Source organism: Zingiber officinale, chromosome 6A, assembly GCF_018446385.1.
Source record: "Zingiber officinale cultivar Zhangliang chromosome 6A, Zo_v1.1, whole genome shotgun sequence".
Taxonomy (NCBI): domain Eukaryota; kingdom Viridiplantae; phylum Streptophyta; class Magnoliopsida; order Zingiberales; family Zingiberaceae; genus Zingiber; species Zingiber officinale.
Genome location: NC_055997.1, coordinates 133,095,599 through 133,120,594, shown reverse-complemented (window position 1 = coordinate 133,120,594; position 24,996 = coordinate 133,095,599). Strand labels below are relative to the sequence as shown.

The window sequence follows — 24,996 nt, the reverse complement described above, 5'->3', positions numbered from 1 at the left end:
TCGCGGTTAACTATTACAGAAAAAAAACATCAAAAAGTATCTCCATTTTCTACCCTTCTAGAAGGAAAGATCCAAAGGTAAAGACTAAGAAGATAGATGCATGATTAAGTGGAGGAAAATCAAATCAAAAGCCACAAGCACATCCCACGAGGTGAGGTGAGGTGAGGTGAGGTGAGAACTAGGAAGAAAGAATGAAAGAAAAACTACATATATACCTAATGGGCATTGGATCGGGCTAGCCTAGGCTAAATTAGTGTCACCTCTAAAGATGAATATAATTAATGAAGATTATCATCTCCGCAACTACTAAATTGAGTTATACCTATTTAAAATTTATATCTAAAATATATACCTTTTAAATGGTAATTAGTATCTAAATCACTTAAAAGAAAACAAAAAAAAATATATAGCGACAAAGTTTTTTATAATCTCAATTAAATATGGACTTCTTTTAAATAAATTTGAAAATAAAAAACAATCTGCTATTTTTCAAAATATATTATAGTTAAATTTTGAATTATAAAAAATTAAAAATCTCACGAAGAGTTTGTCGTGATCGGCTGATGCGAAGTAGCGATCTCACAGCCTTGATTCATGGCCCAATTATCGCACCCCTTACCCTATGCCTTTCCCTTTCCGAGAAACCCAATTAACTTGGTCCAGACGAAACCCTAAATAAGAACCATCGTCCTCTTCATCGCTCTGAGGTCGACTTTCACCGCTGCTGAATCCGAGCTCCATCTCGGATTCATGTGCTAATCCAATCCCTCTCTTTCACTCCATGTCCTCGACGCTCCAGCGATCTCTCTGTCGCAGGCAGGTGAGTATCTATTGGTTCACATTTTTTTCTTTCATAGCTTTGGTTCTTCTAAAAGATATCGCGTCGTTTATGTTTTTGATCTACTTATGAAAAGACTTTGCTTTATGGAAATATCGACTTTCGTTTGCCCATATACTACCTTTTGACCATGGTGTAATTGCGAGTACGTTGATTTTTTTTTTTTTTTGTATGCGCGATGGTTAAAAATCGAGCTTTACTCTTGTTTTCGCATTTCCTAGATTGGATGATTTGCTGATGTGATATGTGAGGGCTGGTTTTTCTTCTCCTCGTCCAGTAGTTACAACCACAAGTTGTTATTGTTTCTATGCTGAAGCTCTGTACATTATGGTGAGTCTAATAGTAGCAAGGGTGGGTAAAAGGAAAAATAAGCCAATCGTCGTATGCCAAGTTCTAACCCTATCAACAAAGGTGGAGGGAGAAATGCTGGAGGAGAAAAAACTTATCCCCCTACTGGAAACTTGTGCATCACTTAATTGTCGGAGGAAGAAGGTCACCTCACCTCTTACCTCTGTTGCCAAGTGCGTCAATGTATTTGCAGAATTCAGGGCAAGACAAGATGTTTCACCTGTGCCTACAAAATAGTTTTTAAAACCATGGGTATCAGTGTAACACCATAACATCATATAACCATAGTGTAAAAGCATCAAGTTTAGGAGGTGGGTTACACGAGCCAATCATATTAATATCTATAATCACCTAAATATAGTTCAATAATTGAAAAAAAAATATGGATCATGAAGGTTTGAAATAATTATAAATTCTATGTGAATATCCTTATATTGAGCCCAATTACCAAAAATATTGAAGTCAATTATCAAGGAAGATACTAAAAGTAAGGGTATACCATGATATCCAAGTTTATATCAACTTATTTTTTTAGCCCCTTTTATATAATTTGATTTTTGCGATACAAGCCTCATCTTATCAAGACCAACGTATCAAACTAAGTCATCTATGTAAGGTGGAAATTTTTGATTCAATATAGAATAGAAGAATATTAATAGTGACCTGCATCAACACACAATAGTGTGCAATACAGATGGAAGTGTGCTAACCTAATCTGAGACTGACTTCTACACAAAAAAATAAGAAGTAAATTAATTTATTCATTTTCTAAGTTAACATTAGCAAAAATCACTCAAAAAATTAGTGCAATACATACACATATTTACTTCTATATATTATTTAGTTGTGTAGTTATCATAGTATCATATTTACTTCTATATATTATTTAGTTGTCTGCTAGTTCTTGAGTCATTGTTGGTAGAGCTTCAAGCTCAATACAACAGATTGGTATGTTGATCTAGTGGTTTATCTCTTTATTGGATGTGAGTAAGAAATAAAGAGGAAGGAGTATATAATGTTACACCTATACTTTCTATCTTGTGCTTTTTCTGGTTGCTTTATAAGGGAGATGATATGATAAACTGAAGTATAGAGTAGAAAAGCAAAGATAAAGAATGCATAAAGTCAAGCTTATGATAGACAATGCGAAGTTTATGATGGATCTGTAGATAAATTAGTCATATTGATGTTTATTGTTATATCAATAGTTAACGTTTGATGAAACATCAGTCATGGGGCTTTGAAGGCTGATTTTTACAGTATTGTGCTATTGGATCAAAGGCACACATGATCAAAAAGAGGTCAGAAATGTAACACAATATGCTCTATTAGCTCCAAGTTGTTCTTGAGTTTGATACTCTTAATCGTTGTCTATCCCTATCAATAGCAAGCATGCCAAAATGGAAATTTAATCATTCACGAAGTGTTTGGCCAAACCAATTTGCCAAACTAATAAATATAAATCAGGTCCATTTTCAACTACTTAGTCAATTAATCATGCATTTTAGTTAATTAAAGATTGATATTGTGATAACTATACAACTAAATAATATATAAAAGTAAATATGTGTAAGTATTGCACTGAGTAACAATAAATTTTAAGCGATTTTTGTTAATGTTAACTCAAAAAATTAATAAATTAATTTATTTCTTATTTTTGTGTGCAGCTATGAAGTCAGTCTCAAATTAGGTTGGCACACTTCCATCTGTGTTGCACAATATTATGCGTTGATACAGGTCGGCCACTTTTGATATTTTTATGTTTGAGTCAAACAGTGATACCTTACATAGTTGACTGCTTTTGATACATTGGTCTCAATATGACGAGGCTTGTATCACAAGAATCAAATTATATAAAAAGGGCTAAGTAAAATAGGTTGATATAAACTTTGATATCATGCTGTACCCATAGTTTTAGTTCCTTGATAATTGACTTCAATTTTTTGGTAATTGGGCTCAATATAAGTATATTAACATAGAATTTCTAATTATTTCAAACCTTCATGATCCATATTTTAAACTATATTTAGGTGATTATAGATATTTATATGATTGGCTTGTGTGCTAACCCACCTAAACTCGATACTTTTACACTATGATTGTATCATGTTATGGTGTTACAGTGATACCCATGGTTTTAAAAACTAATTTATGGGTAGAGATGAACATCTTGTTTTGCCCTGAATTGTGCAAATACATTGAAGCACTTGGCGATAAGAATGAGTTTTTTCCTCTGATAACCAAGCAATGCGCGAGATTGTTTCCAATGGGGGAATGAGTTTTCCTCTAGCATTTCTCCCTCCATCGTTGTAAGGTTAGAACTTGACACATGACCCTTGACTTATTTTTCCTTTTACCCACCGTTGCTGCTGTTAGGCTCATCATAGGCATAGATGCTTCATGTCTTCTGGTTGGAGATTTATGCTGGTATCTAGCTTAAAATGAGATTTTTAACCTTGCTCATATTTTTCCTACTATTCCTTTAAATTTCAGATTATGGAATCTCTTTTTTTATAGGTAATCCGTTTGCTGCATGTGCATGAATAGATTGAGTGCTGACCTACACTATTTATACAGTATTTGGTTTAATAATGCACTTTTAGATTAATAGATTTTGTTCCATCTTTTCTTCAGTTCCACTTTGATGATGCTTCCTTAATTGATGCTTAATAAATCTGCTGGAGCTGGGCATTCCAAAACTTGATTGAAACAAGGATATGACACATTTACTGCTTGTTAATCAGAGGATGCAGTCTTGTTTCTCATAATGTAAACTGTCAAAAAGTTATTGCAACTAACAAAGGAAGCAAAAGTTTGTAGATGAAGAAACTTTCTTCAGAACACTTTGCTATGACCGATCAGGCTCCAAGGAGGCATCTCAGCAAAGGTGAACAGCCAATTCCTGTTTCTTCTTCTGAGATATTACAACATTTCAGTACTGCCAACTCATGGATTTGTGAGAATTCAGCCTGTAAGGCTGTCCTTACCTCCGAGGATACATTTTGCAAAAGGTGCTCATGTTGCATTTGCCATCTCTTTGATGACAACAAAGATCCTAGTCTTTGGTTAGTCTGTGAAGCAGAAACTGATGATAAGGACTGTTGTGGTTTGTCATGCCACATTGAATGTGCTCTTCAATGCCGAAGGGTGGGAGTTTTCAATCTGGGACAGTCTATGCTGCTTGATGGAAGCTACTGTTGTGCTTCGTGTGGAAAGGTATCAGGAATAATTGGGTGAGTTCCTTCTTTTTTGTTGATCTTACTGTGCTTCTGTTACACTGTTTTCGATACCATACCATGTCATTTGTGCCAACTAAATTATTTTCAGATAACATGGAATTTTTTAAGGTGTTAAATATAGGTTATGAGTTAATTAAGGCTTTCATATTCATTCATGTTAATTCTTTTTTCCTAAATGTGCTGAATCTCAAAGTATTCTTTATTTTTTCATTTGTTTATACTTTAAGCATGATAACTAAAACTTTGATTTATCTTGGATTTCTGGGAGGAAATAACCTCTCTCTAGGCTCCTTCCCCCACTGATTCTTGCTACTATTTTCAAGCCTGTAGTAGCTAGAAGACAGCTTGGTAGTAGTTTTTTAGAAGTTAAAAAAAAATGGTTAGAGTCCTCAACTGTAGGGAAGTTAGCAGTCACCAGCATTTTGGGGGTGGTCATGTGGTTTAACTATTTAAAGTTAATGAGAATGATTCTCTACTCTTCAATTGAAATTCATCTGCTAATTTGCAAGATCCTCTGATTTACCTCTTGTTTGAGGCTAAATTCTTGGTTTTAGGAACTTAGCATTTCCCTTGGCTTTCATGTCAATAGTGAATGCCCACTTCCCTTCCAATTGCTGAATTAGTTTGTTTCATCAGCAAAATATATACTTTAACCTCCTTGAATAACTGATGGAAATTCAAAATGAAAAAAAAAATGACAAAAATGTTAGGAGTTCACACAGACTGGCAACCTATTGCTATCCTGCATTATCTGACTGATATTATCAATTATGGTTCATTTGGAATGCAGTTTTTAATGTCCACACTCTTATATAATAAGCAGCAGGCAGTGGATATTGTGCCTGATTCGACTTAAAATATGATTACTAGATACCATCCACAAGTGATAGGATATGGTCCAGATGTGTAAATGGATGATGGTTTATTAAGTAAATTTAATGGTGGTAGTTTCATAATTTCAATAACATTTATCTTATATAATTAATAAAATTTTCCATTATATAATTTTATATATTTTTTAAAAATTTTTATATTTATAAGAATGACACAAGTTATCTATGCACAATTATGCACGTATCAAATTGCCACCCAAGGTGCTGTGTTAGCTTTTGCAGGATGCTATATTCTGTTGGATGACATGACTTACCTATGCTTATGTCCCTCAACTTCAAACAGATGCTGGAAGAGGCAACTTATGGTTGCAAAAGATGCTCGTCGAGTGGACGTCCTTTGTTATCGTATATTTTTAAGCTACAGGCTTCTGTATGGCTCTTCAGGTTTCAAAGAGTTGCACCAGATTGTGGAGGAAGCAAAGGCAAAGCTAGAAACAGAAGTTGGTCCCATGGATGGCATGTCTGCGAAGATGACCCGTGGCATTGTCAGCAGGTTGTCTATTGCCGGAGATGTTCAGAAGCTTTGCTTGGCTGCAATAGAGAAAGCAGATGAATGGTTGAGTTTGAGATCAAGTGGGCATTTTGAGCAAAATCACAAAGGTGAGAGTAGTGGTTTCTCATGAATCATTTTTCCTTAATTAATTCAATATGTGAAAGTTTTACAAGGAATCACCATCTTTTGTTGCAGACTCACTTCCAGCTGCTTGTAGGATCCAATTTGAAGAAATAACATCATCTTCTCTCGTAATTGTTTTGAAAGAAACAGCTTCTTCGATTTTTGATTACATTCAAGGTTATAAGCTTTGGTATTGCCGGTCCAGAGATCAACCCTACACCAACGACCCTGCCATCTTCCAAAGAGCACAAAGAAAAATTCTAATTACCAATCTCCAGTCATGCACAGAATATGCCTTTCAAATTATTTCATTCATGGAAGATGGGGATTTTGGCCACTCCGAGTCAAAGTGCTTTACAAAGAGCAAAGAGATAATCAACAAACATATAGAGAATAACGGGGTTGAAGGGTGTTCATCAAGTGACAAGCACGAAGAGAAGACAACTGCTGCAAAATCTTCTGGATTCAAAGTTCGAAATCTAGGAAAGATATTGCAATTTGCTTGGGCACAGGAAAATGGATCCTATGATGGGTTCTATGAGGATGATATGGAAGAAGAATCCTGTGGTGGGAGTGGCGAAGTTATAGCTGAGGCAGCTGAAGCAATGCCCAGATCCTCACATCGGCTTGACCTGAATGTGTCATCGGTTCCTGATTTAAATGCTGACGTAGTCCCTCCAATGGATTGCTTTCCCAATGAAGAAAATGCATTCTTCTCAGAAAAGATTGAGCTATCCAGATCCAACGGAAGCGGCGATTCTGAGACTTGTGCAGCTGCTGTGGTCCATGAAGTCCCAACGGTTGATTCTCAACCTGAATGCAGTAAACAACCTTCCACTGTGCACAATGAAACCTGTGAGGGAAATAGCAATCTGGCCAATGGTTCGTTTAGGGGATTCAAACGTAGGTTAGGTCAGTTGGATGATAACTATGAATATTGCGTGAAGGTTATTCGGTGGCTAGAATGTTTAGGTCACATTGACAAGGATTTCCGCATGAAGTTCTTAACATGGTTTAGCTTGAGGTCGACTGAACAAGAACGAAGGGTGGTTATTACATTCATCCAGACGCTTATCGAAGATCCTAGCAGTTTAGCAGGACAGTTGCTGGATTCTTTTGTGGAAATTGTGACCTGCAATAGGCTGCGCAATGGTTTCTGCAGCAAACTGTGGCATTGATTCAAAAGCTAACTGGTTTAGTGTTGCTTGCCTTTTTGTTCTGCTTCCCACATCATTCCGGTCGGAGTATTATCCATATGTTACTGAAGTTGCCATCTGTGCTCCCTAACTTTGGTTCACTTAACATCAGATTCACTATGCTTATAACCTTGATTGTTTCTTCAGCCAATTCCAGCATCTATGTTACTGATGGTAACATCTCTCCTTGCCACTAATTCCGAAGTTCTAATTTGCAGTTCATTGAAAATACATAACCTTGCTTTTGCTGTTGCTCATGCTTACCCAATGTTTAGGCTAAATTTATAATGTGCATGAGATAATTGTGAGAAAGAGAACGGTTCCATACTTTGTAATTCTGATCCGAGACAAACTTTTTTCATCCAAGTAAATTCAGTTAGGGATGTCAATTGGCAGTGTGCTGTATTCATCATATCATAAATACAGTACGGTATTGCCAAGCGTTGATGAAAGTTGGCTGAACGAGAGCTCGAGGGTCCGAAGGAGCCTTATCAGAAGCTGCAAGAATGGAAAGCACAGCCTAACCTAGAATGGTAGATTTTTTCTGGAACCCCTTGGCACCATATCCTAAAATTCACCTTACTCTACAGTGCACTTTGTTCAGACTCCAGGCAGATCAGAAAGGAACTCTATGAGACTATGATTTATCAGGGAAGCTGTCTGAGCACGATTCCACAAAAGCCAACTGGAGAAGTACGAGGACATGGGCGGTTGAGATTCTTTAAGCCATCTCCGTCTGTAATCTTAAACCGTGTAATACCGCTGCACGTGCAGCGTGGGCTGTCTCTCTCAATCTACGAAGAAACAATACATTCCTATGATAGATAGTTGTGTGATAGATGTTTTGTAATGTATCATTACAAGTTTGTTTGGGATCAAAATAGATATTATAGACCCTGGTGCACAGTGGTTAAGGCACTCCCATGATTAACAACGCATCTAAAATTCGATTCTCAACGCTAACGGTGGAAAATTTTTATGGATCATTTTTTAAATTAATTGATTTGAATGATTGATATTTAAATTATATAAAAAAATAATTACAGAGCAACCATGGCTCGCTTTGCCTGCTTCACAATCTCTACAACTAACAACTCCTTGTTGCTGCTTTTTGGGTCAAGGCGCTCAACACGCAAAAATGTTGCATATAATTATTTAAAACCATAACACTTGATAAGCATGATATATTAAGACCTATGTCTGAAGATTATGCATATCATCTGTGATATTCATTTTTAAAATTAATCCGCTTGAAAAATTAAATATCTCGATTATCAAAATAATAATAATATAAAAAAATACTATCAAAACATATACTAAATGGTCGAAGTGACCTCTGCGGAGTCTTTGTATTAAATAAAGTATGGATCAATCTAAACTATTAATTAATCAACGAGATCTTGATTGATTGAGAAATTAATTTGACAGCTACATAAAATATTTCACATAAAACTCGTTAATTAATTTAACAGATAATTACCTAACTTTTGTTATGATGAATGAAATATAATTTGATATTGTATGGTTCAATTTAGATGATGAAATAAAATTTTATTTATTTAGAAGTTTTAGTATATAATCTAGTGTAATATTTTTTTTTATATTACCCTTATTCAATTCTAAGCATTATGATATTACATGCTTGCCCAAATTAAAAATAGAAAAAAATATGATGATATTGTATGGTTGTCTCTACCTCTATTTAAGTACAAAAAATTATATTAGTCCATATACAATTATATTTATTTTAATTTCTAAAAATTAAAATTTTAAAATAATAATAATAATAATATTATTATTATTACTATTAGTGATATTCATAAATAAATAAAATCAGATAGTATTTTAATTTTTTTATTATTTTAGAATTTGTTTAAGATGATTTTATTAGGCATAAGTCAATTTAACTCATTCCAATTATAATCGGTTGATTTAATTTGTATTAATTTAGTTCAGTTTAAATGATATTTTATTAATTCGATTTCTTCAGTTTTTATTAAAAATTTAATTGGTTCGGTTAATTAAAAATACGATTTGGTTTAGTTGTATTCGATTAAATCCATCCGGTTCGATTCAGTTAAATCGATTCAATTCAGTTCGGGTCGAACTCGATTGGATTTGATTTTAACCTAATAAATACACATCCCTGGTAAAACCCTATCAATGACATCGAGGTCCAGTTTGACCAGGGGGTTTGGAGCAGAGAAGCAATGAAGGTGGTGGCGTTGGTGAGTGGCGGCAAGGACAGCTGCTTCGCGATGATGCGATGCGTAGATTACGGGCATGAGGTCAGTCGATCGTTTTGCCTTTTCGGATAGCAAGTTGCTTCGTCGATTGCAAGATTTTAGGGATTTGGTTCGGATAGCAGGTCGTTGCCCTTGCTAATCTTTTGCCACTTGATGATTCCGTGGACGAGCTCGATAGCTACATGTATCAAACTGTAAGTATCTTCTCTGAAGTACCTCATCTTCCTTCTTCTTTCTCTCTGCCGGCTTTGCTTGTGATATTTGCCGACGTTACTGGTTTGGTGTGTTTACTGTTACATACTAGTTTCCTTTATAGGTTCGTAACTTCCTATGTGTTTCTAGACTTGGTGAATTTGTAAATTTTATCTTTTTTTTTTTTTTTGGGGGTGGTAAGTCAAATCAAACCCGGGCTTTAATATTTAGATAATGAGGAAAGATAAGATTTTGCAGCCTAATGACTAATGGAATTGAGATATTTTATTTAAGAAGGGCAACTGATGGGGTTGAGGTCACTCTGCTACAACTGGTTGGGATATACTCAGCCCCTAAACCACCGTAGTATTAATTCCATGTGAGTAGATGTTGTGATGCACATCCTCAAATTATCAACCATTAGATATGCACCATTATATGCACTACCTAGAATGCGAAAGTCACCTCAGAGTGGAACAATGCAACTGATAGCAACCTCCTCTAGTAGAACAAGATCACCAGAAAAAAGCAAATATACAAGAGAGAGAAAACATCATGGTTCAGCCTAAGAGGAAACCAATTGGGTCAATAATATTAGAGAAAATTTTTTGAGAACACCTGAACTTATTATTTACTACAAAAAGCTATTTTCATTCTCCCTGGACTTCTCCCTTGACTTCTTCCTCAATGCTGGGAGAAATAAAAGCAAAACTTCTCCTTCTGAACTCATAAGATACAACACTCAGTGAGAATAAAAGCCTATTCTCTTAATGATCCTCAACCTTCAAGTTGTTGGCACACCAATCAAGACAATACTTGTATTTGATACAGATCCTAGCCTAAAACCCACAACTATAAAATAGCTCAATACCTTCTTTAGATTGTTGTTGGTTGCATTCTGTGGCTGTGGACCTTAGCAGTGCAGCACGCACTGCATTCTCACGCTTGGCGGTGCATGCTGTGTTATACGTTGAGTTGCATGATGCCCATGCCCATCTCATTGGAATCCCATCAAGAATTTTAAACTTACTATTATAAGGCTCAATTAGTTAGAGATTGTTCGTTCATGTGAACATGTTGAGTCTTATAATCTCAAGACATGGGGAATGAATTATATGTTTCTCTGGAGATACTTATAACACTTCTTTGCTTCTCTTATCTTTGATTGTGTTGCTATTCATGAATAATTGTCTAGTATGACATATATGTTATGAACTTTTTGTTGTGGGTTTGTCATAACTTGTAAGACTGCTGATTTGTTTGCCATTCCATTAGGTTGGACATCAAATATTGGTTAGTTATGCAGAATGTATGGGGTTGCCATTGTTTCGTAGAAGGATACATGGATCTATGAGGTATGATACCTTGATCATAATCTTTTTAAATCATACTTGTTCATTTCTATCTCAATGAGTTAGTTTTATATGAGACCTTTAAGGGTATACAAGATAAGAATTGCATATACCTTTTATGAACTCGTGTATTTCTATCTAATTTATATTGGCTTGACTTGAGGTTTAATATAGTTTTTAAAAGCAAAATATAATGCATCTTGTTCTTTGTTTTTTTTTTGTTGGTTTTATTCATCCATTTAAAATTGCTTATAGCTTTGAAACATATTCGATAATTACATTTTTCGGAACAAAAACTCTATCAATTAAGTTGAGCTCCAATAGAGTTAAAAAAAAGAGGTAGAATAGATTGAAATTTAATAAACATGTTCAAAGATGACCAATAGATAGGGTTGTAAATGAGTCGAGCTAAGCCAAACAATAAGAGTCTCGGGCTCAGTTCGTTATCCCTAAGCTTGAGCTCGGCTCGAGTTCAATTTGATCTTTAGTTCTTAAGCTCGAGCTTGGCTCGTAATAAAATTAAATAGCTCGAGTTCGGCTCGAGATTGGTTAAAAAAAAAAGCTCGTTTAAAAATTAAACGAGCTTAGTTCAAGCTCATTTAAGATAATTAGCTATAATAATTAATAATTTATTATTATATTTATTATTTATGTGATATATATATATATATATATATATAAACGAGCCTCTTAACTAACACGTTCACGAGCCTCTAAACGAACATGTTCGCGAGCTCACGAACCAAATACTGTTAAACTCGAGCTCTGCTCAATAATATTTTCGAGCTTGAAATCAGGCAATTGAACGAACTCGAACGAACTTTTTTTCCAGCCGAGACCCGAATAGCTTGCGAGTGGTTTGATTCGTTTACACCCCTACCAATAGATTCTATAATTAGAAGTGTGGAATTGATTATACATATGGAGACAAAAGAAAAGATTTGTCAATTGAATAAGAAATATTTTAATTTATTGAATGATATAAATTATACTGCTTTAGTGCTTTTCATAGGGCTTTATGGGAGAATAAGATTTATACAACCCATCTCAAATAGTTGGAACAAACTAAGTTTGACAATGAACTTTGTTGACAAATGCTTATACAATAAGTTGTCAAGGATTCCTATATATCTATCGTCTCAATCTTCTGTAGCATTTCGTTACTAAAGAATTCTGAATTCAATTTGCTGCCATTGCTTTCTGATATTGTTTCGTCTGCAGGCATCAGCATCTTAATTACAAAACTACTTCTGGAGATGAAGTTGAAGATTTGTTTATTCTACTAAGTGAAATTAAAAAGAAGATTCCCTCTATCACAGCAGTTTCTTCGGGTGCAATTGCATCTGATTACCAGAGACTGCGGGTGGAGAGTGTCTGTTGCCGGTTAGGTCTTGTCTCTTTGGCTTATTTATGGAAACAAGATCAAACTTTACTCCTTGAGGAAATGGTAATCCTCAAATTACTTTATTTATTTATTTACGTGTGAGAATATTTAAATGAATCAGCTTCTCTAAGTAAAATTTATGTTTCCCTTACTTTTTTTCTTGGCTTTACTGTTGATTTTCAGATTAGAAGGGACATTATAGCCATCACTGTCAAGGTACTGATGCTTATTCTATTCCATACTCCTGTTGATTTCTAATCACTATGCTGTGATTGGTTCAGTTTCTTAGCTGATAATGATAAGATTTTGCCCATATCTTACCTTGTATGATCAATTTATCTCCATCTCACATGGATGGATGATATTTACACTTGTATCTTCTTGGTGTCCACTACTAATTAATATAACAAAGACAATATTTGGACATTGGTTTTGATTCAGTGACAGCACACTGAGGATTCTAAAACATGCTAAAAGTGAATTGGCACATCACAAGTAATGTTTTTAAAGGTTTCTCAAATGGTAGATATGCTACTCTGAATAATATTATATTACTGCACTGGCCACTAGTCCTTGTAGCACTCAAGAGAATCTGATCCTTGCACAATAGAGATAATCATGGAAGGATTGTAAATGTACCCACCCAATATTGATGTCAAATTTTCTACAAGGATTGTCTGTCTGTTTATTTTGTTCAAGAACAAATTAGTTACTTGTGCACAAACCACAAAGTTACTGTAAATAATTTGTTCTTTATTTTATACCCTTAGCATCCATCCAATTTATGCAGGTTGCAGCTATGGGGCTTGACCCTGCTGAATAATATTATATTACTGCACTGGCCACTAGTCCTTGTAGCACTCAAGAGAATCTGATCCTTGCACAATAGAGATAATCATGGAAGGATTGTAAATGTACCCACCCAATATTGATGTCAAATTTTCTACAAGGATTGTCTGTCTGTTTATTTTGTTCAAGAACAAATTAGTTACTTGTGCACAAACCACAAAGTTACTGTAAATAATTTGTTCTTTATTTTATACCCTTAGCATCCATCCAATTTATGCAGGTTGCAGCTATGGGGCTTGACCCTGCAAAGCATTTGGGAAAAGAACTTGCAAAACTAGCACCCCATCTACTCCAGGTGAAAGAGTATGTAGGCATCTACATTATTTCATTAACTTTTCATTTAAGTATGAAGATGATCGTTAACAAAAATTGAAAATGTTAGCAAATAAACTACAGATTAACACACATTATTCATTTCTAATTGCAAATTCCTTTTACAGCTTCAGTGGCAAAGAGAACCAGGAAATGTTTGTTTAACTTAAGTTGCTTATGTGTTGTAAATTGGTGTATGATAAGTTAGTTTGAAAATTTGTGATGCTCGGTAGAATAGATAACATTGTTTATTACTTGATGCAGTTACTGCAGTGATTAAGGGCGGAGGAAGGTTTGGACCATCGTATGGCTTTAGAATTATTTAAAATTGTAAATTTCCAAGGAAACTCTGATACATTAGCATGGACAACAACATAATAACTTGTCTTTTGAATTATACATAAAATTGTTGGTTATTCTGCTAATATCTGACTTGGAAAAAAAATTAGCTGGCCCTGCCAATGAGTGCGGAATCATGTCAAAATTTTATAGCAGATCCCAAAAATTGCAGCATAAAGCTTGTTTCAAAATTTTATTATCATTTTCACTCATGGCCAGATAAGTTATCAATCTTATGCAATATTTTGATTAATGTGCCCTTACATGTATATCTATGAAAGTTTGGTTACTTATACTGGCACTCTAATACAGAATTTCTCCATTTGATAGGTTATATGGTATAAATGTATGTGGTGAAGGAGGAGAATACGAAACATTAACACTTGATTGCCCTCTATTCTCAGTGAGTTCTCAATTCCATCTTATTTAATGCAGATTATTCTGATTAAGCATTTTTTTAATGTTCATGCAAATAGGATGACTAAGGTTCTATTCCCTGACATTGCTGTTTTGAAAACTGATTTGTCTTTTTCAATCTTTTTTTTTCTTGATTTACGCATGCATTTTCTAATAGAAGATCAATATTTGCAACTTCCAGAATGCGAGGATTTTTCTTGACAAGTTTGAGGTGATTCTGCATTCACCAGATCACATTGCACCAGTTGGCATTCTTCATCCTTTGACTTTCCATCTCCAACATAAAGATGAGCTTTCAAGTTCCAATACTAGTATTGCTAGTTTGACCAAAGCGGGTTATGTATGTGAAGTACAAGGAGAATCTAAATCAGATGATACAGTTGAATCTCTATCCACCTCTTTGCAATATGATATTCCTGCAAATAAGAATCTAAGATTAAGCATTTCTAGAAGCAACAAGGACATGTTTTCCATCAGTTGCTGGGTTCAGAATCATTCCAACACTTCAGAAGGTATCAGCACTTCACCTTGCTGGTTTGGATGACTGGATTCCAGTGATTAAGATTTTGCATTTGTAGGCCTACAGGAAGATCTTACTGCTGTTCTCTTCAAAATCGAGTCGAGACTCAAGGATGATGGTTTTGATTGGCTGAATGTCTTATACATTCACCTCTATATTTCAGATATGAAGAACTTTGCATTGGCTAATGATGTGTACGTAAAGTTTATTACAGAGAAGAAGTGCTTCTTGGGAGTGCCATCTCGGAGTACAATCGAATTGCCTTTGCTGCAAGTTGGCTTAGGGAAAGCGTTTGTCGAAGTTTTACTGGCCAGTGATCATGACAAAAAAGTTCTACATGTACAGAGTATCTCGTGCTGGGCACCTAGCTGTATCGGTCCATACAGCCAGGTAAGGACTATATTTTATGAATGTTAACATCAAAGAATCGTCTACTATTGTAATTGTAGGAAATATGTAAACTGTAGCATTAATTTCATTATTAGTTAATGTTGCATTAGAAATGCAGGATTTTCTAGAAGGTTGTTTTTGTTTTTTTGGATTAATGATAATCTTTAAGATTGTAGATGTGCTAGAGATGTCAATGGACTGTGCATGAGACGATTCTGTCAATCTGGATCAAGCCATCATGGCTATGATGGGCTGTGCTTGGAATGACATGACTCAGCACCACCTCCAGTCCAGCATGGTCTTGGGCATGACCTTCCATTGCCTTTCTGGCTTGCCGGACTAGAACTTAATAATAAAAAGATATAAAAAAATAGAACAAAAATGGACATATCGGTAGTAAAATAAAAGATCATTAAATAATTTCCAAAATTTCTAAAACTTAGTAAGATACTATTTGTGAAATTAGGTAAAAGTGTACTTGTGTGTGAATGTGATGATTTTATTCTGGGACAGGCTTAATCCGGTGCCATTCCCAGCTAGAGAAACTCATTCCTGGAATGAGTCTGCAAGTTTGTCAGTTTTGGGGTCACACTTGGCCTGATTGATGACTAGATCTGCATAGAATTATCAGAGCCTAATGAATTTTCAGATGTTGATCATTACTTGAGAAGGGGTTTAGTGCCACCTAAAGATACCTTTTCCCAGTAGAACTTTTTGCATATATACACATAAAAAACCATGGTGATCTTTTGGTGACTATGGGTGAGGAAACAAAAAGTGTGGTGAAAATTATTTAACTTGAAAACTGTTTAGGATATTATGTTGTAAATGAAATATTAACATAGTCACTTTTTCTTTTATTTCCTTGTTTTTGGATAAAAATTCTTTTTCTTTCCTTGATATATAACCTAGTAGTTATTGTTACACTCAATATATGACTTTGCTATTTCTTAACACGAGTTTTTAATTAAACTCCTCAATTTAGGCAACTCTGCATAGAGAAGTTCTCTATATGGCAGGGCAACTGGGACTGGATCCACCCACGATGGGACTTTGTTCAGGCGGGCCAGCTATCGAAACTGAGCAAGCACTAATGAACAGTGAGGCTGTGGCCAATTCCTTCAATGCCTCCCTCACTTCGTCATCTATCTTTTTGGTGGTCTATTGTGCTGCCTCTCTCACTTTCCGTGAGAGAACTCTAATTCAGCACAAAATGGAATCTTTCTTGGAGAATCATAACTCGCAACATTCTAAAAGGATGCACAATCCAGTTTTCTTGTACATTCTTGCTCCGGCTCTTCCCAAAGGGTATTAGTACTTGGTCTTATTTCATTCCTCCATCTTCTTGTTTGTCCATCTTAACTCTTGTTTTACAGAGCTGTTGTGGAGGTAAAGCCCATTCTACACGTTCTCACAAATATAGATGATGAAGCTGAAAACAGTTCACTACAACCAACTGGAAAAACTGCAACATGTGATTTTCATTTTGTCGAATGTTGCAGTTCTTGTTATCAGATTTACTCAGTTAGCGGAAAGATCTGTACAGCCTTGGTTTCTGTCACAAAAGAGTTGGCAGCCAAGATCTGCTTCACAGATAAATCAGAACTTAGCCCTCTCAGTCAGATGAGAATAATCATTAAATTTTGTATTTTTTCGATCAATAAGATCCTTGTCGACCACTGTTTCTTCTGGGACAACTTGATGGTAAATTTCTTTAGAAATTATCCTCTTGTTTATGCCCTGGTTTTGTTGAAGATTATACTAGTTTGGGATTCTAAATCAAATTTCTGCTTTGCAGTATTTGAAGTTCTACTACACTACAAGTAATTCGCTGACAGCAGAAACTTTGAATCTCGTATTTTCAGAGGTTTTTGCTGAATTTGCAGAGGCAAACAAAAGCCTCAAGATGGACCATCATCAGACTTTCAGTCTTATTCCAGTTTTGAGCTCAGGACGATCAGCATCTATGGAAGACATTATTAGTTGTGAGCTATTTGCTTCAAAACTATGAGATACTGAAAATGGCCAGACGGTCGGTTAAGCAACTGCTTTCGAATGTATTATTGGATAACTCGAAATGTATTTATTTTATTTAATTTTTTCAACGATTGAAAATGATCAAACTTGCACAAAAGTATCAAGGTCGAATTGGAAGTATAAGCTTCTAAGGATTTCCGATCATATTCCACTTCAGGTTCTTTTCAAAATACTGTATCTATTGTTTTATTGATGGCTTAGAAAGCCAAGCCTAACCATTTTTAAGTTATTTAAATTGTAAAATTTAATTGATGGCTATTCTTCTTTTAATTTAATTTTGTTATTTTGTTTTTAGAAAATAATCTTCTGAGCAAGTGGATAATTTCGAGTTGAATCTACCTATTCAAAAATTCTTAGAACTAATTCAGATTTCCAATTACTTGTTTCTCCCTATTGAAACTCTTTTGTGATTAAATACTTTAATGAATAATATTTTATATCAAAATTATTTTAAGTTGCATGGATACATTTTATACACTCGAAGTACCATTTAGAATATATGGCTCAATTTGGATACAAATAGACCATTCAGTTAAATAATTTTAGATTTGATTAAATAATCAGGTATGAGGGTAGAAAGCATTGACTTGTTTTTTTAATTTCTTTTTACGACACTAATAATGGGAGCTCCTTAGCCGGCAAACTTGAAAAAGCTCCCTCTCAAAGTAGGTGGGAGCTTTTTGGATTTAATTGAAGCAACGGCTTCGAGCTTCAAATTTTTTTTATTTTTTTTTATATAAAAATATTTTTTAATATTTGCTTAAAAAAAAAAAGGACAAACAAAAATGGGATAAGGCCATCTACAACGCTGTTAATATTCAGCGTTAATATCCACGTGGCAATACTATTTATGTACTGCTCCTTTTATACGTTAAAGGAATTGAACGTTGTTAAAATACTTATATATTAAAAAAATTATATATATATATATATATATATATATATATATATATATATATATATATATATATATATATATATATAATATTATATTACTATTAACGTGTCATGTGTTAATAGCGTTGCAGATGCTCTAAGAAATATATATATAATATTAAAATATTTTTTAAAATATTTTATAAAAAAATTAATTATATAAATTGTAAAATAGGAAGAAAAGATAAGAAATATATATAATGAAAAATGTCAAATATATGAAGAAGAGGTTGAGAGATTTTTTTTTATAGTGGAGGTATGTATAAAGATTTTTACTTTTGATATGATACAAATGTAATAACGAAAAAGTTCTTCTAGTGCTCTAAACACTATGAATGCTCTTAAGCTTTCGGTTATATCAATAAACTTTTGACATTAGAGTTTATAGTTTAAGAGTTAAGTAAAAAAAAAAAAAATTAGATGTGCACTGATTTACAGGATAAATTGTGCAAGATATCAAAACTATATATATATATGCCTCATTTTTTATTAGAAAATAAGTCACTTTATTTGATCACCCACATCACATGTATTTCATTTTTCTTTCCACCAAAAAAATCCTCACCAACACCTATTTTTAAGAATTTAATAAATATTTATAAGTTCATCAAAATAATTTTTTTTAATAAAAAAAGAATTACAAATAATAATAATTGATTAGTAGAGTATTTATGAATATTCGATCCTCCGACATATATAAGATGAGGATAAGAGTTAAATATTCAATGGTATAAAGATGAATATAATTAAATAAAGATAAATAAGAAGGATATAAAATCCGATTCAAATCAGATTCATTATCATCTTTATTTATAAATTGACAAATAATAAAAATAAAGCATATATTAATAATTAGCTCTTAGAAAGAAATTAAATTGTCATTATATTTTTCTATTTAAATTCAAGTGTGATTATTAGATTTTATTCCTCGAGTAAAAAAGAAATTGATTTCAAAATGCTCCTTTTTTTTTTGTTTTTTTAAAGATAAAGAAATCAGGAGAAATTTCATTTTACTCATCAGATTTATGATTTATCTCCTTTGCAAAATATTTATAGAGTTTTGAAATTATTAAAATACGTCGTAAACGCTAACATTTTTGTATCATTTTATTTTCAATCAAGAAAAAATGATTCCATGTAGTTGAAATTTATTATCTATGATTTTGAAAACTAATTAATGATGCTGGTGTAAAATGATTACATTTCCCAGAAGAATAGATGAACCGAACCAAGAACCAATCCCAACAGAATCGTCTCGATGCAGTTCACTATCCAAATGTGCCTCCGGAGTCCGGATCCTCCCAAAATCTGAAGGAATGGTGAGTAGACGACCTACCGATCCCCGCTTCCTCGTCATAGAACTGCTTGTTTGACGCTGACGAACGGCTCTTCTCCGACAGTTCCTGTTCCGATGGATCTCGGCCAAGACAGATATGCAGAGTATTCTTTCTTCTGTTCCTTCGGTAAGGTTTTGTTATCTTTGTCCCTCTCATCTGCATCTGATTTTATTTCGTACTTTCTTTATTTTCTAGTGTGTTTTTCTTTCTGAAAAACAAGTGTTTTTTATGTTTTAACCAAAGAAAGCGTTATTTCACTCCTTTTTTTTAAATGCTATTCTCGAATAATAAGGTTTAAGAGAAGCTACAAACAAACAGAACATAGTGAAGATGAAGCATCTGCATGAGGTTTCGTTTCATAATTTATTTGTTTTTCTCAAATAAATTTTAATTTCCTGTTCTATTCTTGGTTTAGGTTAAATTTAAATTCGCTGAATTTGGGTTTTAGGGATTGACTGAAAGGCTGCATTCAATTTACCATTTTCAAACACTAAAACTTATGACAATGCTGGCAAGCTCCATTTTTGGTCATTACCTGTTCTATGGATCGGTTTTCATAATGTTATTTTCAAGCCATATGGTCTAAGGGAAGCTACAAACTGCAAATAGTATAACAGTGTAGGAGAAACAACAGAAAAATATATGAACAATGAAGAATAGTCGCACAATCATCCACAAACATAAAAGTAAAATGGAGGAACTACTACAGCATTATTTGAACTCTAGCCGATTCTATTGTACACATCCAATTTTCTCTCAGAACCTTGCCAATGGCCTCTGAATTTGATTGGAAATGATTATGATATAAAAAAGCGCAGAAGTCGCTGCTTGTCTGGTTAATGCTGATAACTCAGCAAAATTCAATGGGATGGCTAACGTGATTCAGAATTCTTCGACTTTATTCCATCGTCAACAATTTGTTTTTAAACTGGTCTTTAGAAGCAAGAATGTTCGTCCTTTGAGAATTATCAACTCAAATAACACACTACTTTTTCCATGTTCAAAATTTAAATTTCAGCTGAAAGCATGTCGCTGGATGATAGAGTTGTACGGCCAATGAACTTAATTTTGAACTTGTGTATCCTGAAACATTCTCCCGGAGATTGCACTTATAAGTGCTGCATTGAAATTTTCATCCTTGGTTAATGATGAGGCTATCTTCTCAGCTAAAACTCTTTGGAGTTCAATCAATTCAATTCCCTTATCACAATTGTTTGAATTTAGTCCTTGGTGTGTGAGATCAAGAGTAACTGTTGAGTTTGAAGAGTTGAGATACATGACATAGGGATGTGATGTATTCTCATGCATGGTGTCAGTAAAGCCAACTGGTGAAGGTCGGGAATGGTTGTGTTCGCCTTCATAAGTAGCTACTAACACTGTCCTATCCTCTGCACTCCTCTGTACCTGATGGGAGATGACTTAGAAGAGTAAGTCTCTGTCACTTTAATGGTTCAATGTTGGTAGCTTACAAATTATGTATTAGCAGGGTAAGTTTAGTTTCAGATCATAGTGGATAATTAAAGCTTCAGTATGTCTCATTGCTATTAATTTGGTCATCTTCTGTTTGTTGGTGAATCATATGTTGAATATTGTCAGTGAAATTGTTTTCCTTTTCTTGTATGTATTTTTTTTTTCTTTTATAAGTTTTCAGAAGAGGAATCAAATTGCCATTTTCACCTATGCTACCATAATCACTATTACCTTCTTCTTAACAGGACAAGAAGGAGCATAAGAGCATCTAAAATAAGCTCTCGGCGATGGATTATCTTTTGTGACCTTCTGACCATATTTCCTCCATTGGTAACCATCTCTGACCATCTGAAAGAAAACAGAACCTTAGGTAACTGATTCCATTAAAAAAAAAAAAAGCAAACAGATTCTTCTATTGATCTAACATTAAAAAAAATTCTCACCGGGCTTGAATCGGATGCATCGACTCTCGTATAAGTTGTGTGGGCATTATTGGGCTCGATATCTTCTCTCAATCTCTTGCATGAAGGCCTGGTTATATCATTCTCAGTCTGATTTCTGGTTTCATGAATTCTATCAAAAAGAGAATCATTGTTTCTGTTCATTTCAGTGTTTTGAATCTTCCTCTTTCCTGTCATTGAGAAGGAGCTTTCAGCTGGAGGAAAGCTTGTGAGGTCCATCAACTGATTTTGGAGTGCAATGATCATATGGATCTCGTCAATAATCTTGATTAGCTGCTTATTCTCCTCATTAAGTTCATTCAACTTAGTTTCTAAACCGCCAGCCTTGGTTCAACCATGTACATGGTATAACAGTTAGTTAGCAATTCCAGAAATGAGATTAGTGGACAATTGGATACATTAAACCATTGTTCTACTGATTCTTTCCTATCCTATTATCAATTTACAAAGGTGCATAGGTTCCTAATTTAAGTTTTTGAGCAAGAACAAGAAGAGCTATAAACATGTAGATAGATTTATACTCAGGAGATATGACTAGTTTACTGTACAGTTAGCAATTGTATACATAAATCCTTTGTTCTACTGATTGTTTCCCAACATTAGATCAATTTACAAAGTTTCATAGATTCCCAATTGGGTAGGTTTTTGAGCAAGAAGAAGGTGAGCTGTAAACACGTAGATAGCTACTTAAACAAGATTAGTAAGCAACACAATTAGGACACCTTTGTCCTCCTGATTCTTTCCTAACAATAGATCAATTTACAAAGGTGTAAAGATTTCCAACTGAGTTTTTATGCAACAAGAAGAAGAGCTACAAACATGCAAATAGATACTCACAGAAATGAGATTATTGGACTGTCCAATGCTAAGATCGAGATTAACTAAGGATGGATTAGTCCGTTGGTGATCCATTAATTGAAGAGCGAACACAACTTAACTAGTAGATAATTTTGGTGTGTTTTAGAGGTAGGCGAACCCTGAAATGAACTGGTGGGAACAATGAGGACCCTTATATAGACTTGCATGCTTTCATCATCTTTTGTATGTCATATGACGTCGTCTCCCTGATAGTATCTCTTGTTTATGGAGCAAGCCTCGGTTGGGAAGAATCTGATAAAAGTTAAGAGGAGTAGGTTTAATTTCTGTGAGAATTGGAAGGAAAGTGTCTTATGATTTGTTCGAAGGAAAAGTTCCTGCCCCCCAATTCAAGTTTTCTAAGCCTGATTTATTGCCAGGTTCTCTTTTTTCTTCTCTTTTGCTTTCTTCAATGCAAGTCAACAATTCCTGCTTGACTTCAAAGCTTAACCCCAGGCTCTGTACACATCCTATGTACACTCTATTTTCCAGTAATGTTTGTTTTAAAAATCAGTTGTGAAAAAAATTACAATACCGTGTATGAACAAGCTCCTTCTACTTATTGCAATATGGTAATTCCTTTCGTTTCTAAATTGAAAAATTACAAAGTAGAGTCTTTGTTGTTTGAAACTTCAATGGGAATGGAGACTGATCATGGAAATGCCTGAACAACCACCAAATGGTTACGCTGCTATTCTTCAATTCAGTGTTTGTAATAGACTAACAGATAAAGATAAACATTGACTTAAAAATTAATGAAGTAGACTTGACCTTAGAAATCAAAAAGATGATAATTTATCTTCATAATGAAGATTCTGTCTCACATGTATTGTTATAAAAATCGATTTGGAAATCAAATCGGATGACTTCTGGATCACCATTGGTTTAGTGATTGGTTGGTGGATCAATTTGTTTGAAATGCATATTGTTTTGGAGATTGGCTCAGCCAAATCCTAGTCAGACTAATGTAGATCAACTGGTTAAATTGCAAATCTATTAGTTATATTCATAAAATTATATTTAACTATTGGCAATGACTTATATTCGGAGTGTCGAGGATGGACTTTGAAGGATGGCGAAGTAATAATATTTGGAGATTTGAGAGTTACGTTCAAATTCCAAGAAAAAGTGATTAATCAACGAGTTTTCCAAAAGCATTAGCTCTAGCAACTTTGAATAGTTGCTTAGATAGTTCATTATTCCAAAGGTTAGTAGCCGTTCGTGATTTACCTCCTCTGTGTTGGTCATGCGACGGGTTGGTGGGGGCGCTGAGGGCGAGCGTATTCGCCTTTTGCCACCTTGAATAGTGAATTACATTTTTGTATGATCTGCGCTAATATTCGTATTCTCAGTCATGCAAAAAATAACGAATTAACCTTAGTTTCTGGTTTAAGTATTATTTTTTTCCTTCCTAAAAAGAATAAAAAAATGCTAATTGTAACCCTTCGAGTCGACGAAATTAGTAATATTATCCGTGAATGTATTGAAGGGGCATTTGGTTCTTTCCTAGGAATAGGAATCGGAATGAGAATCATTGTATTGTGGAATGGGAATGAGTATGAGCATGAATATCACTCTTAAAAGCAATGTTTGGTTAGTTGCATATTTTCTATCGGAATAAATCAAAATTTCCTTTTTACCCTTAAAGGAAAATAAGAGAAAAAATTAGATGTGAGAGAAAGATGAATGTGAGAGAAAAATATGATGAAAGAGAATGATGAGAGATAAAGTGTGATGAGAGAGAAAGTGTGATGAGAATGAATGAAGAGAGAGAAAGTGTGATAAGAGAAAATGAGAAAAGAGAGTGTGATAGGAGAGAGCATGATGAGAGAAGATGAGAGAGAAAATATGATGTGAGAGAAAATATGATGGAAGAGGATGAAGAGAGAGAAAATGTAATGAGAAAAAAATGAGGCGAGAGTGTGTGATGAGAGAGATTGAGGAGAGAGAAAGTATGATGAGAAAAAAAAGAGAATAGTGAGTGTGATGGGAGAAATTGTGGAGAGAGAAAGTATGATGAGGGAGAAAGTATGATGAGAGAGAAAGTGTATTGAGGAAAAAAAGGAGGGAGTGTGACAAGAGAGATTGAGAAGAGAGAAAGTGTGATGAGAAAAAAAAAAAAAAGAGTGTGATGGGAGAGATCGAGGAGAGAGAAAGTATGATGAGAGAGAAATTATGATGGAAAAAAAGAAGAGAGTGCGATGGAAGAAATTGAGGAGAGAGAAAGTATGATGAGAAAAAAAAGGAAAGAGAGTGTGATAGGAGAGATTAAGGAGAGAGAAAGTGTGTGATAAAATAATGAGAGAGAACAAGGAGAGAGAAGTGATATGAAAGAAAAAAATAAATAAATAAATTTTGATATTTGATATTAAGGGAGAAAATTTTAGTTTTAGGTCAAGGGTATTTTTGGAATAAGGGAATATTTTGATTAATGAAAATAGGGTAATGACTCATTGAAGGGGAGGTACATGATAATGAGTTATTACCCAATTTCAAGGATTCATTCCCTTATTTGTATTCCTATTCCTATAATCCAAACATTAACAATGACAATCAATGATTCTCATTCCCATTCTCCACTCCTATTCCCCTAAACCAAACACCCCCTGAGTAGATCCTCTGGTCCCAAAAAAAGTGAATCAGTAGATGGATCACTTGAAATTCCATCCAGATCGTGGCCGCTATTTAGTCTCAATTGGTTGCGATCCCGTTCTAGGTTTACCATTTCTTCCAGATTATAGTTTGGGTTGGGACAGATGACCAGAGGCT

At 34.3% G+C, this 24,996-nt stretch overlaps 3 protein-coding genes and 1 long non-coding RNA gene across 6 annotated transcripts; 3 read left to right on the top strand and 1 right to left on the bottom strand.

Moving 5' to 3' along the window:
* Positions 1-636: 636 nt before the first annotated feature.
* Positions 637-7,998, top strand: LOC121998210 (VIN3-like protein 1). Of its 3 annotated transcripts, XR_006116449.1 has the most exons (6): positions 637-820; positions 2,854-2,923; positions 3,821-4,419; positions 5,602-5,918; positions 6,007-7,663; positions 7,735-7,998. XR_006116449.1 is itself a non-coding variant. In XM_042553003.1 (5 exons), exons 3-5 carry the CDS (start codon positions 4,007-4,009, stop codon positions 7,110-7,112), a joined length of 1,836 nt encoding a protein of 611 aa, XP_042408937.1. In that variant the 5' UTR covers positions 638-820; positions 2,854-2,923; positions 3,821-4,006; the 3' UTR covers positions 7,113-7,998. The 3 variants fall into 3 exon arrangements, 2 of the variants coding, with proteins under 2 accessions (XP_042408937.1, XP_042408938.1); XM_042553003.1 differs by having other exon boundaries at positions 638-820; positions 6,007-7,998; XM_042553004.1 differs by lacking the exon at positions 2,854-2,923 and having other exon boundaries at positions 638-820; positions 6,007-7,998.
* Positions 7,999-9,293: 1,295 nt separating this feature from the next.
* LOC121998209 (diphthine--ammonia ligase-like) lies at positions 9,294-17,312 on the top strand. The gene is made up of 12 exons (XM_042553002.1): positions 9,294-9,418; positions 9,499-9,570; positions 10,844-10,923; positions 12,142-12,367; positions 12,488-12,520; positions 13,374-13,456; positions 14,135-14,207; positions 14,403-14,733; positions 14,800-15,131; positions 16,117-16,439; positions 16,508-16,835; positions 16,930-17,312. The coding sequence occupies exons 1-12, from the start codon at positions 9,341-9,343 to the stop codon at positions 17,140-17,142; spliced, it is 2,172 nt and encodes a 723-aa protein (XP_042408936.1). The 5' UTR covers positions 9,294-9,340; the 3' UTR covers positions 17,143-17,312.
* A 1,998-nt stretch (positions 17,313-19,310) lies between these two features.
* LOC121998208 lies at positions 19,311-21,551 on the top strand. Its single transcript, XR_006116448.1, has 3 exons — positions 19,311-19,423; positions 19,505-19,567; positions 21,157-21,551. It is a non-coding gene; the product is annotated as an uncharacterized LOC121998208 (long non-coding RNA).
* On the bottom strand, positions 20,134-21,618 carry LOC121998207 (probable WRKY transcription factor 40). The gene is made up of 3 exons (XM_042553000.1): positions 21,355-21,618; positions 21,143-21,259; positions 20,134-20,845 (listed from the first exon to the last, which is right to left on the bottom strand). The coding sequence occupies exons 1-3, from the start codon at positions 21,616-21,618 to the stop codon at positions 20,504-20,506; spliced, it is 723 nt and encodes a 240-aa protein (XP_042408934.1). The 3' UTR covers positions 20,134-20,503.
* Between the last annotated feature and the right edge of the window lie 3,378 nt (positions 21,619-24,996).

What these genes read in the sequence shown, in the direction of transcription:
- LOC121998207 (XM_042553000.1), bottom strand. Translation starts at nt 21,618, where the DNA reads ATGATCATTGCACTCCAAAATCAGTTGATGGACCTCACAAGCTTTCCT. An exon ending in ATGCATCCGATTCAAGCCCG is followed by an intron (nt 21,260 to 21,354) that starts GTGAGAATTTTT and finishes GTTTTCTTTCAG; the next exon opens with ATGGTCAGAGATGGTTACCA. An exon ending in CTTGTCCTGTTAAGAAGAAG is followed by an intron (nt 20,846 to 21,142) that starts GTAATAGTGATT and finishes ATCTCCCATCAG; the next exon opens with GTACAGAGGAGTGCAGAGGA.
- LOC121998209 (XM_042553002.1), top strand. Translation starts at nt 9,341, where the DNA reads ATGAAGGTGGTGGCGTTGGTGAGTGGCGGCAAGGACAGCTGCTTCGCG. An exon ending in TTGATTGCCCTCTATTCTCA is followed by an intron (nt 14,208 to 14,402) that starts GTGAGTTCTCAA and finishes TGCAACTTCCAG; the next exon opens with AATGCGAGGATTTTTCTTGA. An exon ending in GCTCCGGCTCTTCCCAAAGG is followed by an intron (nt 16,440 to 16,507) that starts GTATTAGTACTT and finishes CTTGTTTTACAG; the next exon opens with AGCTGTTGTGGAGGTAAAGC.
- LOC121998210 (XM_042553004.1), top strand. Translation starts at nt 4,007, where the DNA reads ATGAAGAAACTTTCTTCAGAACACTTTGCTATGACCGATCAGGCTCCA. An exon ending in AAGGTATCAGGAATAATTGG is followed by an intron (nt 4,420 to 5,601) that starts GTGAGTTCCTTC and finishes AACTTCAAACAG; the next exon opens with ATGCTGGAAGAGGCAACTTA. An exon ending in TTTTGAGCAAAATCACAAAG is followed by an intron (nt 5,919 to 6,006) that starts GTGAGAGTAGTG and finishes CTTTTGTTGCAG; the next exon opens with ACTCACTTCCAGCTGCTTGT.